Source organism: Tupaia chinensis, unplaced genomic scaffold (genome assembly GCF_000334495.1).
Source record: "Tupaia chinensis unplaced genomic scaffold, TupChi_1.0 Scaffold000410_1, whole genome shotgun sequence".
Lineage (NCBI taxonomy): Eukaryota > Metazoa > Chordata > Mammalia > Scandentia > Tupaiidae > Tupaia > Tupaia belangeri.
Window position 1 is genome coordinate 516,152 of NW_006159915.1, and position 19,981 is coordinate 536,132.

Sequence of the window (19,981 nt, forward strand, 5' to 3'; positions counted from 1 at the left end):
CTTTAACTTTTAGAAATGCAAAGCATGCTGAAATTGTACATAATTCTCTTCTAAAGAAAAGGAAATAGCATTTCAATGGTTTTCCTCAGTGTCTTATTGAGTTATGGTGGGGCACAATTATGTTGGTTAAATTGATTTACCAGATGGGTGGAAGGTTACTTTTTATATTTAACTGATTAAGCTGTAGGAGACTGGAATTGTATCTCATCTTATAAGGATCATATATAAAACCAGAAATACTTTAATTAATTGCATTTTGAACTTAAATAGAGATTTAAACTGCTCCCTCCCCTCTTTTTATACATTGAACTAAAAAAGGAAATGGTTCTTAGAAATAGGTCTTTATCATAGAGGTGTTACTTGGCTTAATAATTTAGCATCTAAAATGGGATATGTAAAAGAAAACCAAAATGTTCCCCCTCCAGTTTAGAAAGTGCTTTTTCGTCTTGGATATTTAATAGGTACAGAGTGTTCTTATTTTAATATTAAAGTTGTAATCCTTAACTTTTACCCTTATTTTACTTTCATAGAAAATTTTAAAAGAAAAAAATGATTTTTTACCTTTTTTCTTTTTACAAATAAATAAAATTTTATAAAATTTTTCTATAATAATTAAAATTTTATAGAAAATTTAACGTGCTTGAGTAGCAAATATTAATTGTGAGTAGATTATTGACCTGATATTTTTGCTAAATAACAGTAGGTATCATTAATGGTCTTCCTACATATTCTACTACCTAAAAATAATACAATAAAAATACAGCACAGTAAAACCTGTTCTACAGAGAACTAGTATTTCAGGATATTCAGACTTCCAAAACTATGCCAAACTTAGAATTCATTAGAATGCTATGCTTGTTTCTTAATATTGCTGAAACAAGTTGCCACAATTTTAGCTTCTTAACATAATACATATTCATTATTTTATAGTTCTGAGGTCAAAAGTCCAAAAAGGGTCTCACTGGGCTAAAATCAAGGTGTCAGCTGGGCTATGGTCCTTTATGAAGGCTCTAGGGGGAAATCTTTGTCCCTGTTCTTGCCAGCTTCTCTAGCTTATGGACTCCTTACGTCTTCGAAGCCAGCCATGACCCATAGAAGTTTCCCCACATGAGATTATTCTGATTCTCGTCTGCTGCTTTCTTTCATATTTTTATTTGTTTATTTTAGAGGGATTTTTGCTATGGTACATGTATTTGCTGGAGAGACAAAGACAGAGAGAGAGAGAGAGAGAGAGAGAGAGAGAGAGAGAGAGACCACACCCCCCCGGGGGGGGGGGCGCCCCCAGGGGGTGATGGCCATGCCATAGTCTCATCTCTTCCATTCTCCTCTCAGGATTTTGGTCACACATGCACATGTGCCTGGTGTGAATTTTAGGCCACTGGGTCTGGAACTCAGACCTCGGTCACCTGTGTAGGAGTCCCACAACATAATCATTGCACCATCTGCTAGTCCGCTTTCTTTCATATTTTTAAAGGACTCTTGGGATTACATTGGGCCTAACTGGATAATCCAGGATACTCTTTTGTGCTTAAGTAATCTAATTAACAGCTTCCATCTGTCCATGACTTTAATTTCCCTTTTACCATGTAAATAACACATTCACAAGTTCTGGGGAGTAGGCCATGTACAGTGGGTCATTATTGTGCCTACTACAACTGCTTAGAGGTTGCATAAGGGTGATTTTTTCCTACAATGTTCATTGATATTTTATCTCTGCCCCATTTTATTTGAAGTTTGTTTTTTAATCCTGACAATCATTGGGGAAAGTTAACTAAATAGGCATTTCACCAAAGATAATTTAGAGGAGAGTTCCAGGGAGGCCTTAATAAATCTAGAGGTGAGATATTGCCTTTATATCAATCTAAAAGAGATGATAACATTACAGATATATATGTACGTTTTCAAAAAAATCATGGAAAATGTATATTATGAAAAACCTAGGCATACATTTCAAAAATTTCCAAGAAAGTCTATGTACATGATGAAATTGACCATAAAGCCATTCAAACTAAGCTGCACATTGTGATTCCCTGAAGAGATCAGTGGAACCTTCTCCATGAAGACCAAGTTCAGAAATCTCAAGGTCACACTGGGCTCTTAGTTTTCTTTTATCTGATTAGATATTAACTTATATTATTGCTTACTATTACACCTTTTCTTTTTATTTTTAAATATATATTATCTTTTCATTCCCCATTTAGTCCAACTCCTGTTTCAGTTATTGATCATTCTCTAATTTCATCTTATTCCTGTCCAGTTAACTCTCCACCTTTCTAAAATTTAAATCTAGTCTGCCAGCCTTCTTAAAAACATTTGCTGCCTCTTCCACAGTGCACAAGGCTAAAACTTTTCCATAGCAAGCACAATCTCTCCTTCCTCCCTTTCTATCCTTCTGTCTTACCTCTCCTCATTCCGCCAACTCATACTTTTTTTGCCCTAGTAGTACCAAACAAAGTGAAATTAAAGGAATAAATTCTTTCTTTTTTTACGCTCACACAAGCCACCCTTGCCCTTCCTAAAGTGCCTGGTTGAATAGTTCATACCAAGCTTTAAATGCACAGCTGTTACATATTTTTCCTCTGTTGAGCTTTACGCCATACCTTCTTCTCAACCACGGTCACTCTAAATAGTGCACTCTTTATGATTAATACATATGCCCAAATATATGGACACATTTCTGTGCATATATCTCTATATTTAAATGAAAAGTCTCTACTTAGATGAGAAATCATAGAGGATACTATTACTTATCTGATATTAAATCCCCAGCACAAAGAGCTTATAATAGGCACTAAAAAAATTTATCTTTATAAGTAAATAAATAGAGATAGGATACATCTATTTAGGTCATTTAAAACCTGGGGGAATTTCCTTACTAAAGGGTTTTTAACAATTTAATTTGTGGTAAATGTTTTGGAGGAAAGAGATTGAGTGAGTGCTTTTGGATGGCTATAATTAAGTAAGTCAGAAGAAAATAGTTTTTTATATTAGTAAGTTGATGTTATGGTCTTTTTTATGTTATCTCATTTTAATTCCTGTAGAATGAAATGACAAGATACAGGATGATTTCACAGTTTTATAGGAATGAATTAAAAATTGTCAAACATCAGAGAGGAAAATATCAAAAGTAATATACTTAAGAAAATGTAATTTTATGGTAATTAAAATTAATTAGTGACTTACTATATGTATTGTATTAATTCATTCTTTTCAATGTTCCTGAATTATTTAAGGTTAGAGCATTGGCTATGATTGTCTACATTTGTAGACAAGAAAATGTAGGCACAGTGACATTAATAATACATTACTCACATTAACTAGTGGTAAAATTGAGAGTAGAAAATACTTACGGATTCTTATGAGAATAACAAGGTGAGATTCTTGCTGAGAGCACAAATAACTACTATAAAATTTAGATTCACAGTGATATCCAGGGAGTTAACAGGGGTTAAAGTTAATTTTCTAGACATAGAGCCCTGACCCATGAGGTCATTTTCTGGAAAGAATATTGTGCTGTCCCAGTACATGTGCATGTCCCTGTCAAATACTGGGCTCAATACAGACCTCACCTCCTGAAATAGTCTCACCCTCTTGTGCACTAAGTTGACAGCTCTGTTTATACATTTGTAGCTCTTATGAGCTGTCTGGATAGAAAGGATGTTAAAAAGTTTTACATTCACAAATAGAACTACTTTTCATGACAGTTCTATTTAAAATAATATGTAATGGCTATATCTAGTAGAGGAGGTAAGTAAACTGTAATGTACCTGGTATTTTTAATGACCGGAATTAGTTAATTGGAAAAAGACTTATAGCAAAATAGAGTAATTACATCTGGATTTTTATGTATAGAATTTTAGAATCAACATGTAATTTTCTTAGACAAAAAAAAAAAAAACTATCAATTTAGATGTTCCAAAGTAGCATATTATTTAAGTTGTGAAATAATAATTCAGATGTGTGCCTTCATTATAGATCTTTGGGCTTCCAAGTAAAAAAAATATTTTAGAAACTAGATTGCAGAAGACTAAAACAGATTCATGTTCTAGTTTGATTTATTGAGATAATAATTCAAAATAATTCTATATATGTTTTCAAAATTCATCTTAGGTAAATAAAATGCTTCATGTTTTAAACATTAAAGCATATAAAGGAATTAGCATATGGAGATATTCTGGGCTATATGAAATACTATGTTTCTTGATGCTAAAATATGGTATTTGTAACACTTGCCCCAAAAATTAACTTTACTTTCCACATCTGTTGAATATGACCTTTTAATATAATATTAAGTATCAAGAAATGCTTAGACACAGAGAAGTTGAAGTTCAGTTAGCTCTCTTCTCAACAACATTCGTTCCCTAACCACTCTATGTAAGTTTCTTTCCTGCTTTAGATACACAAAATTATGCATTTATTCATTCAACTCCTCTTTATCGCAATACCTACTGTGAGCATTATGTAGTCACTAAGTACTAGAAAAAAAACCCACAAAAATCGATGGTTACATTTCTTGTTCTGAGCATTATCTGTGGTAGTTTCAGAGAAGCAGTGAGGTCTGGAGTCCTCTTACACCGTTTTGAACTTAGGGACGTGGTGGTGGCAAGACTACCTACAGAAATAAGACTGAAGTATAACACAGAAAGTGCTATAGATCCGTGTCTAGGAACTAGCAGATGGTGTAATGTGTATGTCGTTGGACTCCCAGTCAACTGTGATTCAAGTACTAGACCCGGTGGCTTAAACTCACACCAGGTACATGTCTGTCCATGCCCAAGACTCTGAGAGGAGAATGGAGGACAAAGGATTGTGGCTTGGCCATCACCCTTGGATGATGATTTCTTGCTTTCTGTCACATTGGTGAGTGCGTGTATCCTATAGCAGAAATCTCTCTCTGTAACTATAGAGGACTTTTTTTTATTTAAAGGGGGAAAGATTTGAGTATTTTTACATGCTGAGATGAAAGAACAAAAGAGAGAGGACCCTCTCTGTTAATATTTCTAATTTAGCAAATTTTGTTGGATTTATTTTTTCCTATGAGTTTCTTTCTTTCTTCCACATGAGATGGAAAGACAGAGAAATAGGTACCCCACAGGTACCCCACCGGTACCCCACCAGGGTCTTTATGTGACAATCCACCCCCAGTCTTAGCTGTTGTGCTGTTGTGGTGTGCACATGGTAGTCCTGGGACATGAACCAGGCCCTTTTCCATGTGAGTCTAATGTGTTACCACTGCTCCACCTCCTGGCCCCCTGATGCTGCTTTTTTTTTTTTTTTTGTACACTCAACTGGGAGAGAGAGACAGAGAGAGAGTGAAAATGAGAAATCACCCCCAGGGGGTATGACCATGCTACAGTCCCTTCTCCTCTATGCATAGTTAGCCATGTGGGATCTAGTACTTAATCACCATGCTACCTGCTGGCCCCCTTAATGTTTATTTTTGAAGCCTTACTTCCTATTTAGCATTCCTTCCTCCACCAGCATGTTTAGTCCCCATTTCTTGAATACGTGATTTCCTTTGGACATGGTTGTTGCCCCTGCATCATGCTATACCTTCTTCCCACCTTTAACTGTCAGCGTGTCAGTCAGCCCTGGAGTGTGCCTCCTCAAAGCAAATGAGTCTCTGCTTTACACACTGCCATACCTCTCACACGATGTTAATCATCATCAGTCTATTATTCATTCTTGCTAGACTGTGAGGACCCAAGGGAAAAAAAACCAATCACCTTAGCCCTTAACACCCCCATTTCTCATTTATTGATCCCTTCTTGCAGTAAATACCTAATAGGTTTATTCTATATAGTAAACACTATATTAGATGCTGAAAAAATAATGGACTATATGAGACTTGAGACCTTATTTTCTAGGGGAGCCCCCAAATCTGAGGGTGCTTTTCCATGTTTACCAGTTCCAAAGAACACTTTTGGAGGTGTAGCGGGAGAACATATGAGTTTACTTACATTAGGAAAGTGTTCTACTGCCATCCAGGTGGAAAATGATCCATGCTATCATCAGCATAGGCTCAGGTTTTATACCAATAAGAACAATTTATTCATAAGTCAAATAAAAATCAACGCAGAGGGCCAGCAGGTGGCATGGTAGCTAAGGCACTGGATCCAACATGGCTGACTCTGAAGTTCCACTCCTGGACCTGGTGCCTTGAAAAATGCACTGGGTGCATGTGTATACATGCCATAATTGTGAGAGGAGAATAGAAGAATAGGAATTGGAGCATAGCCATTTACCCTTGGCTGGGGGGGGAGGTGATTTTTCACTTTCTCTGTCTCTGTAACTCTCTCTGACAAGTGCACATGCCCTATGGCAAAAAATCTAAAGAGTACCTCAAGAAATAAGACTAAAGTATTAACACAGGAAGTAGCTATTAAGTAGCTAAACAAACAAACAAAAAATCAACCCAGATTCCCTGTCACTAGGACATGGGTCTGTTTAGTACATACATTGCTTGAAGGTTACAGTAAAAGGTTAGCTTATTGATGACCAGAATAAGCAGAGTATGTTTAGGGTTTAGTGCCCCTAATCTTGTGAGGTTAATATGAGAGAGGTCCTTGTACCTCTGAAATGGCCCCTGGCATGGGCCAGTTTCATGAGGTAAAGGTCATGTTCAGGAGGCCCAGCTGGACCAGCATCTGGGTCTCTGGGAGCTAGGACGAAGAGGTAGGGATGAGGGGAGCTCAATATATGGAGCTTACTCTCACACTAGTTTGTAACATTATTATTTAATATCTGTTAATTGAAGTTAATTAGACAATGGGACCAACTAAATCAAAGTTTGTCATTATTATTATTTTTTAGTAGCAGATAATTGAATTTAATTGAACAATGAAACCAACTAAGTAGAAGGTTCTCAGTATTATTGTTCAAAAGCTGTTAACTGAATTTAATGAAATAATGGAAAGAACTGAATAGAAGATTTTGATTTTACCTATAAAAAAGTGCTTAGTTCCTAACTCATCATTTCTTTTCCTAGAGAATCACATTGTTTAACTAAAGTATCTATCTCTGTTAAAAATGGTAATTTGTACTTAAAAATGGCATACAATTTTGATTAAAATAGTTACCTTCGCCTGTTTGTCCTAGTATGAAGATGGAGAAGACAGTATTGGGTAGCAGTTTGTACGTATATTTGTTCACTCTGGAAACTTTTATAGATTGCTTTTTGAGCCAACTGATTGCAAGGCACTCTGGAGAAACATCGGTGAGGCCGAGGAAAGGGGATCCAGCATGCAGAAGTACCGCTCTTAGACTGAGGCACTGAGTGCCTTGTCATGGACCTGTAAGCCTCAGAGGCCTGTGCTCTGGCCCTTGACATGAGACACCCACGGGTGCTAAGGGAAAACACTTGCCAGAACTAACAATCTTCCCCTTCTAGGTCATGCTCCTGTTACTAAGGTCCCAATATTGTCTTCCCATGGCGCTCTGAGATGCTTCCAATGATTCCATAATAACTGCTTCCTATGTATGCCCGTTAGTATTTATTTTCTGTTCATAAGGATGTTGACATTGTTTGGATGTGTGCAAAACCCAAGAGTCAAATTCTTATTTACACTCATGGAAGGAAATACTCGAAGTGCCCAGAGATTTATAGTGATATGTGTCACTGTGCTGTTTTTCTAAGCAAAACATTGTAGACCACCTGAATGTACAGCATTATCATATGTTTAAATACATGCTATGCATTCACATTTAAATGTGAACAAATAACACAGCAATACACATAATGTATTTTTTAAAGACTATAGTTGCTTGAAAAAAAGACTCATGATATATTATTAAATGAACAAATAGGATACAATCATAAATATAATATTGGATCATCAGGGAAGTCATATCTTTCTGTTTATCTATGCAGAAATGTGTCATTACTTTTCCAATGACCCAATATAATTATTATTTTCAAGTAATATTTAATATAAAACATGACAAATATTTTATCAAGGTATCCATAGTTGTCTCACTCTTAAAAATCTCAAACATGTATGACTTACATAATCAGAAGAGAGCAATAAATGCTACTATAAACAATTTTCAGAAAATTGCCCTATAAATCCAGTAGCATGAATAACATTTTCCATATAGTTTTGAAAAAGGATAATTCTCCTTTAACATATAGGCATCATTAGCATATTCACATTAAGGGATAGATGATTACAGTAGTATTCCTCAATCAAAGAATGGTGTTATAATTTCTTTAGGAAACCACATTCATTATATTACCATAAATGTGCTAACCTATTAGAAGCTAGTATTTTCCCAAAATAAAATTTTAAACACCTATATATGAAATATATATTGTTAGATGGTTATAATTAGAAAGACATTAGAAGTTTTACTACTCCATATCAAACTGTATGAAATCTAATTTAAACATTAAAGGTTCATATTACACAAACTAGGCAAATTTGAGTGAGATTTGTTGTATTATACTGAATGCTACTTTAGAAAAATACATAGTCTTAGTCTAATTATGAAAATTTTAAATTACTGTAACCTATGCCTTTTGACCAACTAGATTAGAGAATTTACTTTGTCCTCAAAATGTCTTGCAAGATGTTGAGGATGGTTCAGTTGAACAGTTCATGGCGTGGATTTCTACAGTGCTAACTGGGATGAGGAGAGGTTCTTGAGTGAGAATTGTTCCAGGCAACTGATCTTTGTAAAAGACATAAGGACAAAGAATGAATGGGTGACAGATTATAGTGTTTGGCTTCAAGTGGATATGGCAGCTCACAAAGTAGCCCTGAGGGTGGGAGATAGCAGGAGAAATGCAGGAGAGGAGAGGCTACATGGATGCGCTGACAGACAGCCAGGACAGAAGGGATGAATAGACAATGCAGAAAAGGGATTTGAGACTGGCAGTGAAGTCATGACCTTCACTGGGAGTTAGAGAGCTAAATAAACGCTTTTTGCAGATGGAATTGTTGAAATTCCAAATATTCATTAGTGTAAAGAAACATTTATCAATTTAGAACTTAATCTTGATAAATAATTAACCATTTAACTATTTTATTAATTATGATGTTAAAACTATTATTAACATAAATAAAAATATTAACTCAATGGAAACATGTTCCTTTTCTCCTTATGCTTAATTGCCAATGAGGATTTTCAGTATATCATTATATGTTTTATTGAATTTATTTTTCATGTAGAGTATAACCTAACATTAAAATTGGACAGAGACAAATTCACACTGTAGTTAATTCTTAGAGAATAAACATATATTTAAGATGTAGAACTTGATTTTGGAATAGAATTTATAAACAGGCAAATTTAAAAAGTAAGGAAAATATGTCAAGTCAGTTATTAACCAAAAAGTATTTTAAATATACCAAGTCAAAGTTCAGAAGAGGACTGTTTTTTTTTTTGTTGTTGTTTGCATTTAATCATTGCTCATCTTTACAGCATACAGTGTAGTGTTTTTAAGTGCATGTGTACATGTCAGTCAAGTCAAACATATTACCATGTATATCATTTTCAACAGATAACTTTGCATTCTTCCATCTGTTAAATGTTTGTGATAAATAACATTGTATTAAGCAAAGTAGACCAATGGTAACATCTGTCCTTCTAATGGTTTTTTATTTTGTTTTGTTTTATTTGACATAGCTTCCTTAGTCTTAAAAGTGAGCCGCATTTATTTATTCTTTTTCTATCTATCGAATAATTTTTTTGGTGACTGCCATTCAAATTAGGAACTTTATTCCACCTCTCTTTACTCTTCTACAAAGTTGTATAGTAGGCATCGTTACTGCTCAGTTATAGGTAATAAAATGATTCACAGTGATTAAACAACTCAGTCAGGGTTACTGTTAGTCCATCAAAGAGTTAGCATTGGACTTTGAGTCTTGTGTATTTGTGTCATAGGCCTGTATGCTTCTACAAAAGTTGGTTTATGTGTCTATATGTGGGTGTATGTATACAGACTACAAAAGCTGGTTTATGTGTCTGTATGTGGGTGTATGTATACAAAAATTATACCTCACAGTTTGCAACTACTTAGTGAAATGACAGATCTAGGCCTTGTTGCTTGCCATACCATGAAATACTCATTTTTTAATTTATGTATGTGCTCCCTAACTTTACTATCCTTTCCCCACTTTATTCTCCTACCTTGCCCCTGTAGTTTATTTTGTACCGTCGAGATCAGTACATGAAGAGCCATTTGAAATATCTTTAGCCCATGAGGGATTCTTCAAATGGTTTGTTTCCTTTTGTTTAAAAAAATGTTCTAGGTCAGAAGAGAAGAACATTTTAGGCCTGTCTTGTTTATTCTAATATTTATTGTTTTCACTTATATAATGATAATTAACTTTTTATGCAGGTTTTCAACTCATCAAACAAATGCACTCAAATGGGCACATACTCTTAAAAAGCTTGCCTTCTGTTTCTGTGATTAATTGAGATGTAGAGAGTGATGGGCATGGGGTAAAAATAGAAAGGCAATTAGTGCAACTAGGCATGAAATACATTCTCCCCAGCTAGTGATCTCTTCATGGGCTCTGAGGATTTGCATCCCATTAGTAAGTCACTGGTATGGAAATCTTCAGCCTTTGGGGAGACCAGAGCATTAAAAATGGAATTAACTCTAACTGCAAACTGAGTCAGCACACTAGGTCATTAATTCTGCCTGAATTTATATCATGCTAAGCTTTGGTATGTGGGCTTTTGAAATGTTAGGAGTGAGTTTATAGAGCATTGCAAGGACTAAATGACAGTTATCTGTCATCCCATCCCTCACCCTCATGCCCGAGCTACTAATATCTCTGGTGACTCAAAACTATTATTGAAATACAGTCAGCAGCTAGGCACCCTTCCTTAGAGAAGTTTTATATTATATATTTTGTGAAAATATATTTATATTATACTTCCAGTATATCAATAATTCTTAGTTTTAAAGAACTTATGTCTTCAATTGATAATGAGAAAAAATATCACAGTGCATCAAATATTTCTCTTCCCAATATTAAGAACTATGCCCTCTGCGTATCTCCACCAAATGATAGATGTTGACTAGCTTTACTTTTTTTAGAAGTATTAATGGTATTGGACTGGCTCCCCTGGTAGTTGTCATAGCTGGATCCCACATGGATGATTGTGTAGTTTAAGCCCTGAACCTGGGCTTAAGAAACATGACCAATTGTGTGCATGCATGTCCAGAATTCCAAGAAGAGGAGACTTGAGGAAAAGGGACTGTGGCATGGCCATCCCTCATGTAGGGTGCTTTCTCCTTCAACCTGCTCTGTCTCTCTCTCTCATAAGTTGACATGCCCTCGAGTCACCCTGCCGCAATATGTATGTGTGTGTTTGTATACACTCACACTCACATGCACATGTATTAAGTTATTAGGAAAGTCATGACTTCATGTTTTTCTATTAAAAAAATGTGTCATGACATTCCCAACACATATATTTGTAATACCACTTGTGTATGTGTATGTATGTACATACCCTAGTGGTATTACAAAACACTTATAACTCTGTTTCCAAGTATAAATTTCATTGAAGTATTTAATATTTTTAAGCTACTTATGGCACTTTTCAGTTTGATCATTTTTTTTTCTTCCTTTACCTTCATACATACTCTTTGAGAATTTCTGGCAGATATCATTCCAGAGTAGCAAAGTTATTAACATTACCATTTTCTGATTGCTTACCCAGGGTTTCTGATGATTGGCACTATTCATGTGAGTGGGCAGGAAATTCTTTGCTGTGGAAGTGGTCCAGTGCACTTGCTGTAGGATGATATGCAGCTTCCTGACCTCTACTCACTAAATGCCAGTAAAAACTCCCCATACCAACAACCAAAATGTTTCCAGATATTCTCAAATGTTCCCTAAGAGATGAAATTCTTTCCAGGTTAAGAACCACTGGCTAGGGACCAACAGATGGCATCATGGTTATGTTGCTGGACTCCCACATAGTTGACCACAGTTTGAGTCCCAGGCCCGGAGACTTAAAACTCTTAACAAGTACATGTGCATGCATGCCCAAAAGTCCTGAGAGGAGAATGGAGAATTGTGGAGTGGCCATTCCCCTTGGAGGGGTGATTTCTAGCTTTCTGTCTCTTTAGCATGTGCACACACCCAATAGAAAAAATCTTTCTCTCAAAAACAAAAAACAACACTGACTCATCTTCTACTAGGCATTATTTCATCTGATTCTACAGTAACTGCAAGATATGTAGGATGCTATTAATCAGGGAGCAGACCTATGCAGCATGGATCATAGATTTTTATGAAAAGACCACTTAAAGTGAAATGAACAAGGTCAAAGAAACTGCATAGGAAGGTGGAGGCACCCAGAAACCAGCAACAGCAGGAAGCCGTTCTCCCTTCTTGGGCTGAAGGGTAAAGAAGAGGGAATTATTCTTAGAGTATAAAGGAACTGGAGCCATGGAGCAGGGACCTGTAGAGGGAGATGAAATCAGGAAGTGACAAATCATATCTGGCAATGTAGCACCATTAACAGAGAGTGTGTAGAACAGCCTGGTCCCTCCCTCCCTCTTTAATCCTAATCACCAGCTTGTCCTGTCTGGAGATTGAGCCCAAATGACATTCAACCAATAAAGGATTGGAGTGACTCATCTTTAAAATTTAGCCACCATGAGGTCAGAGAATAAAGGAAATTGCAATCTCTTGGGACAAATAGAGAAAATCAAGAAAAAAGTATCCCCACATTAGCATGAGAAGGGGATGTTTAAAGATGTACAGTGAATTATCCAAAGCCAAACAGCTAGTATGTGGAATAAGCATTAAAACACACATGTATTGGGGCCAGCAGGTGGTGTGGATGACCAAGGTTCAAGTCTCAGACCTGGAGACTTGAAAATCATACTGGGCACATGTGCATGCATGTTCAAAATCCTGAGAAAAAAATGGAGGAGGGATTACAGTGTGGCTATCCCCCAAGGGGGATGCTTTCTCTCTTTCTTTCTCTCTTTCACTGTCTCCAGTGACCATACACACCCTATGACAAAAACCTAAAACACACACACACACACACACACACACACACACACTCACACACACGTTTGACTTCAGGCTCTATTATCATAGCTGATTTGCAAGAATGAACTGATATGCTGTGAGACTATTAACTACTCAAGGTTATTAACTGTAGTCGGTGGTAGATGAAAGACTAGAACCCAGTTCACCTTCCTGTTCTGGTGTTTGCTTTCTTATGCTGACTCTTGGAAGAATTGTAATAGCTGTATGAAGTACTTCAAAAAGTTCACAGAAAATGGAACTGAAAAACAAATTTATTCTGATGTAGAAAAAATTTGAAATTCATGAATAATTTTTTTCACAATGCATTTTCCATGAACTTTTTGAAGATGTTGTATATCTACCCTGTTTTCAAATAGACAAACAGGAGTAAAAGCTATCTACACCCCCCCCCCCCCTTTTTTAGAGCATGTGCACTTGCCAAAGAGAGACAGTGAGAGGGAAAGTGAGAAATCACCCCCCAGGGAGAATAGCCATGCCATAATCCCTTATCCTCTTGGAATTTTGGGCATGTATGCACATACTCCTGCTGTGATTTTCAAGTCTTCTGGTCTGGGACTTGAATCACAGTTGGCTATGTGGGAGTCCAGCACCTTAACCACCACGCTGGCCCATCTGCAATCTTAAATATCATTTCTTTCTGAAAGTTTGTGGAAAATAGTTTTCACACAGAATGTTTAAATGGCCTATACTATTTTTGCAAGTTGTCACTATATTTTGTCTTGATTGTAGACACTCAGCCCAGCTGGTGCAGTGTGTTAAGAGACACAGAGCACTGAGAATCAGGAGATTTGGGATCCAGTCCTGGCTCAGTCATTTTTAGCTGTGTACCCTTCAACACTACTACCAATAATATATATTCCATAAATCCTTTCTTCCCTTCTACATTCACCTAGATTATCAGTTATCAAGGTACTTAATTGGGTGGCTACATCCAGTGGAGCCAAGAAGGTCTTAGACTTGATGTTTCCCAAGTGAAAAATTGGGCTCAGAAAGCACAAGTGAAAAACAGGCTCAGAAAGCACTGGAGTCTCACTGAAAATAATCCCATAACAGGCAAGTGGTGCCCTGCAGACTCCACTGCACATCCTGTCACTGAAGATGCAATACCTTTCCTCTTCCACACACTGCCCCTTGAGGTGATTAACCAATTGACTTACATTGTCTGGACAACCAGTTTGTATAATTTAATCTATTAGTTTTTATAGTGTGATAATGTCTAGATCTGAGAATATTTTTTATTGTAAGGTTATAAATAGGTTTAGAAAGGATGCCAACAGTAATTCATAGGTCCTTACTTTTTCTTTCTATGCTTTAGAAGAATATATTTATTACTTGTAAGTTTTCAGAGACAAGATTGATACCTTTTTTTAATAATTGTTTTATTTAACTTTTATTTATTTATTTTGATCAAAGAGGGACAGAGTGAGAGAGGAAAGGGAAAGTGAGAAAGCATCCCACCACGTCCTGGATTCAAACCATGGTTGATCATGAGGGAATTCAGCACCCTTGACCACTGCGCCACCTGCCGGCCCCAAGATTGATACTTTTAAATAAATACTTAAATGTATACAAGGAAACAAATCAAAATAATTCAATCGACCTGTGTTTTCTCACTTTAGTACTGAATGAGTTGGGACTTAGTAATTAAGGTTAGGACTTCCCATAAGGCAAAGCAGGTTGCCACTCTTGGCAGGTCTGGCAAGAACGTTAATCTTTTCCAGAATTGTTTGCTTTCTTTGTCTCAAGGTAGGAGGTAATGTGATACATTTGTCTCTATCACTCTAAGCTTCTTGTTCTATCTGTCTCTCTCTGTCTTTCTGGTGAGCACATGCGCCCTATAGCAAAAACCTCTCCCCCCCCCAAAAAAAAAATACAACACACACAAAAAAACTTCCTTTAATTTTATCTGAACTTATCCTTTTTCTTGTTTCTATTTCACCTGGCCCATTCCAAGAACCCCTATAATTCAAAGGTTCTCAGTTTTAGTTTAAAGCTCTAAAGAAAGGAAAGAGAGGGAGGGGCCAGCAGGTGGCATAGTGGTGAAGGTGCTTGAACTCCCACATAGTCAATCGTGGTTCAAGTCCCTGACATGACGGCTTGCTTTTTCTCTCTTTCTCTGGTAAAACTCATGTGGACAAAAACAAACAAACAAAAAACCTCTTTAATAAAGAAGAAAGATCAAAATGAAAAATAAGTATATGTGTTTCAAATAAGAAAGCAAGCAAGAGGAGGGATGGTTGTTCAGTACACCTTTTGCTACATTTGTAGTCTGGCAAAAACATGTATCTCTTTAAATAAAACATTTTCAGTGATCAAAGGGTTCAACTCTAATAGCAGCTTATCTATTGGCAAAAACATGTATCTCTTTAAATAAAACATTTTCAGTGATCAAAGGGTTCAACTCTAATAGTAGCATATCTATTTTAAATGCTGAGTAGTGTTTTTGAAAAGGTATTCTATAATTTTAATAGTTTTCATACATAAGAAGAGGTAGAGGGACACTATAGTCAGAATTTGAAAGAAAAGACTTGAGCCAGACTGCCTGTGTTCAAATCATGACTCATTCCTTTTTACCTCTATAACCTTGGGCAAGTTACTTACCCTGTATTTATATTTTGTTTTCCTCATCAATATTGTAAAATTATAAATCGTATTTATCCCTGTGGATATTTTTGTGGTTAAATTAATAGTGATACAATGCTTAGTACAGTACTCAAACATAGAAAACACTATATACGTGTTAGTTATCATTGACGTCAACTGATATTGATGACAACTAACACTTATAATTTTTTTCACCATATCATCATCATCATCTTTTAATTTCTACACAAAGATCCAGTCCAGTGATTCCATTGTTCTGTAGTATAATTATTTAAACACATGATAAATGATAATTATTTATAGAGCTTTACTATTTAGAATAGTTTAGCCAGAGAAACAGTAGCATGTAGAAATAGTGTGCATTTGTATTTAGGAACACATGACCTAGCTCAGAACTTTCAGTTCTTAGATTTGGCCACCCTTCCCATCTAGTCTATGGTATACTGAATGCATAGGAAGCCTTGTTCACAGTGATTCTAGTTGGTTCAATGTTATTACATGGAATATATTTTCCCAGGCTTTTAGGTTAGAAACTACTGACAAGGCAATAACCCAGGAGTCAGAATTAGTCATAAATTGTATTCTACAAAGGTATCTTCTTATTACTGAAAGTCAGGTCAAAGTGTCTAAAATCACATTAAGTTACTGTTTTTGCGCCTATTGAGTTTCACTCGAGAGTTAAGAGAGCTGACAATAAAGTATAATAAATCTTACTCTGACCCATAATTAGTGACTCAACTTCTCATTAACTATCCCAATTCTGCTACATAAAATAAGTAGGAAACTTATATTTTTCTCCCTTTTTACTTTCATATTGAGAGAAGAAAATTCATTTCACACATTTCATAAAAATAATTAAATTTGTCTGTTTATTTAAAGTCAATGCCTTAATTACATGCTTGGGTCTTTAATTTGAGAATGAGAAGAGACCAAAAAAAGAATGAGACTTTTTTTTTTTTAATTTTTATAACACAGGAGCAATTGGCTCTCTATTTTTTAATTTTTATCTATTTTCTTTGTCTCAATCCCTAGCCTCTGAGCCCAACTTGAAGGTGCGGTCCAGGTTAAAACAGAAAGTGGCAGAGAGGAGAAGCAGCCCCTTACTCAGGCGGAAGGATGGAAATGTTGTCACTTCATTCAAGAAGCGAATGTTTGAGGTGACAGGTAATTAAGGACTGGGCAGATATACACTAACAAAAATGCTGGTAGTAGCAATGAAAACATAAGTTTAGAGTAAATATACCTGCTACATATTAAAAGTTATTTTCAGGAGAAATATTTCTTGAAAGGAAATAATATTGAAAATTCACAAGTAGTTCATTACCTTGCTATGCGTTCACCAACTGTGTTAAAGAGGAAATGAATGAAAAAATAGAGCTATGTGTCAATCAAGGCTAATATAACTAGGGAACACCAAAACTTAACCTGATTCTTTTCAGGAACAGGCAGCTCATTTTGGGAATGCCAGCCAGAAGAATATACCTTTTAATGAAATCTGATCAGAAATGAGCAGAGGGAGGTCTGAGAAGAACACTTCCTCCATGTTCAGACATGAATGTACAGAATACATCTGGGAAAATTAAACTACGTGGAACAGCAAAACCTTGACTTTTCAACAAATTTACAGAACTCATAAATGACTTTATGTGTTTACTAGTGAACTGGGACTTATGGCAGGACGGGACTATATTGCTTTTTATGAAGGGGAAGAAACTGTCATTTTCACTAGTCTCAGTTGGAAGAATTCTTATTTTTTTAGCTGCCTAGTTAGTAGTGGGGTGAACAGGTTAGGAAATTCAACCTGATGTCTTACAAACCCCTCTAGTCCCAGTTGTACCTGGTCTGAAATTAGAGAAGTCCTAAAGATACAAGAACCAAAAGGGCTAGGAAAAGTAAAAATACTAACTACTGTTTACTGAATACTTACTTACACCCAGGTGGTTTAGCTGACCATTTCCTTTGGTTGCATCAAGAAAGAATTGGTAATATGTAATCATTTTCCTGTCCTTAAAGAAAACTGTGCTTATACATTATAATTGTTGGATTTAGTTGTCCAAGATCAGATCTTATATTTAGTAGTTTTAAAATATATGCTTATTGAGGTGAGCAGGTGCCATGGCATTTGGGGTGCTGGACTCTCACATGGCCAACCACAGTTCAAGTTCCAGACCTAGTGGCTTGAAAATCACACTGGGCTTGTGTGCATGTATGAGAAATCCTGTGAAGAGAATATAGAAGGGATTGTGGTGTGACCATCTCCCAACTCCAGCCCATGGGGAGTGATTTCTCACTTTCCCTCTCTCTGTCTGTCTCTGGTGAGCACACACACACACCATATGGCAAAAACCTAAAAATAAAAAAAAGAAAAAAATAGTGTTTATTGGGCTATTGGGCTGACTCTTGGCCTGGTTGTTAAGGGAGCAAGACTCCACATGACCAACCCGAGTCAAATTTCATCCCAATAGCTCAAAAAAAAAAAAAAAAAAAAAAGCTAGGCAACTGTGTATGAATGCTGAAAATACTGACAAGTGGAGCTGTGTATGAGTACTGAAAATACTGACAAGTGGAGGAAGAAGGATTATGGTGTGACTATGCCCCATTGGAGGGTGCTTTCTCCCTCTCTGTCTCTTGCTGGCCAGCCCACACTCCTCTGGCAAAAAACAAAACAAAACAAAAACACACACAAGCATAAAATAAGACAAAGTGTTTATTTTCTATAATTTTTTGGCTACAACAGTGTCTAGTTTTAAAAAAATATAAGGAAATATTGTGGAAATGGAGATGGAAGCATGTATTTAGGTACAGATTACTAAGGTAACTTCTTTTTTCACTAAAATTAAATTTAAATTTTTTTTTTATAATTAAGCTATGAATTTATTTTGGTACAAAAACTTTTTGAAATTCATACATAGTTTTCTTCCCATTACATGTATTTCCATGAGCTTTTTTTTTTTTTCTGAAAAATTTTTCTTAATTAATTTAAATTCATTCCCTGAGCATTGTCACAGCATACAAAATGTGATTTCCCATCTGGTATGTTTGATCACAAAATTTCTTAAATAATCTAAATACTTTGAATACGAAGTTCAGCTGGTAATTTCAAGAAAAACAATTTTAACTAATAAATCAAAGAAATGTTAAGAAACTTTGCTTAAAACTTAAAGCCAGGAAACAGGTTAGGATTCTGTTCAAATAGTATGTACATGAACCTAGCAACAGATCAAGACAGGACAATAATCTTTAAAAATGGAAAACAAAGCCTAGAAGAAAATCAGCAATGTTTTAGTCAAAAGTCATAAAATGCTATTTCACCAGTTCAGTCTCATGTACTTAAGTCTATCTTCTGTTGTGGCTCAATCTTCCCGATTAAATTCTGGGATATAATATTCAACTCCAGACTTGTCCCTATGATTAAGTTGGCCATTTTCTTAGTTTTTGAACTCTTATTTCTGTGCGTCTGTATTTAGTTTTCCTGGTATAGCACTTCCTTGAGAACTTCTTGGAGATCTGATCTGGTGTTGGTAAATTCTCTCAGGTTCTGTATGTCCGAGAATGTTCTTGTCTTTTTTCCTCTATGAAGAATAATCTTGCCAGGTGCAGTATTCTTGGTTGAAATTGCTTTTCCCTTAACACTTTGAATATATTTTTCCATTCTTTCCTCATTTGCATTGTTTCCAATGAGAGGTCTGCTGTTAGCCTGATGGGATATCCTTTGTAGGTAACTTGCCGTTTCTCTCTTGCCAAACTCAGTATCTTGTCTTTGTCTGTGTTTTTGGTCAATCTGGCTATAATGTGTCTTGGAGAAGATCTTCTTGGGCTGATTCTATTTGGGGTCCTTTGTATTTCTTGGGACTGGATCTTTGAGTGCCTTTCTAGGTTTGGAAAGTTTTCTTGCAAGGGTGTGGTGGCACCCGCCCTATGGCCAAAGTTTTCTTGCAGAATTTCAATGCCGTTATGAATAGATTATCAAAGCCGTTATGAGTCTCTTCACTTTCTGGGATACCAGTTATATGGATGTTTGGACATATGATGTTATCTAGTATTTCTTCTATATTATTCTCATTTTCAGGGGAGGGGGCAGTTTTCTCAGTCTTTGTGGTGGATTTTTCTAGGCCAGCAATTTTATCTTCTAGACCTGAGATTCTACTTTCGGTATGATCTAGTTGGCTTTTAATACTTTCAAGGGAGATTTTGACTTCCCATATTATAACCTTCATCTCTAACAGGTCCATTTGATTCTTTTTTTTTTTTTTTTTTGTACAACACAAATCCATTTTTATTCATTTACGTTTCATTACTTTAAATCCTTGAGGGGAACAGCATCACATGGATTCTGGGTCCAGTGCCCT

General features: G+C 35.9%; 1 protein-coding gene across 1 annotated transcript in view; it reads left to right on the forward strand.

Annotated features, from left to right (window-relative positions):
• HDAC9 (histone deacetylase 9) overlaps positions 1 to 19,981 on the forward strand; it is an 865,518-nt gene that overhangs the window by 379,240 nt on the left and 466,297 nt on the right. The window contains exon 7 of the mRNA XM_027774184.1: positions 16,665 to 16,796. Within this exon, the coding sequence (XP_027629985.1) occupies positions 16,665 to 16,796 (132 nt within the window). The remainder of the gene's footprint in view (positions 1 to 16,664; positions 16,797 to 19,981) is intronic.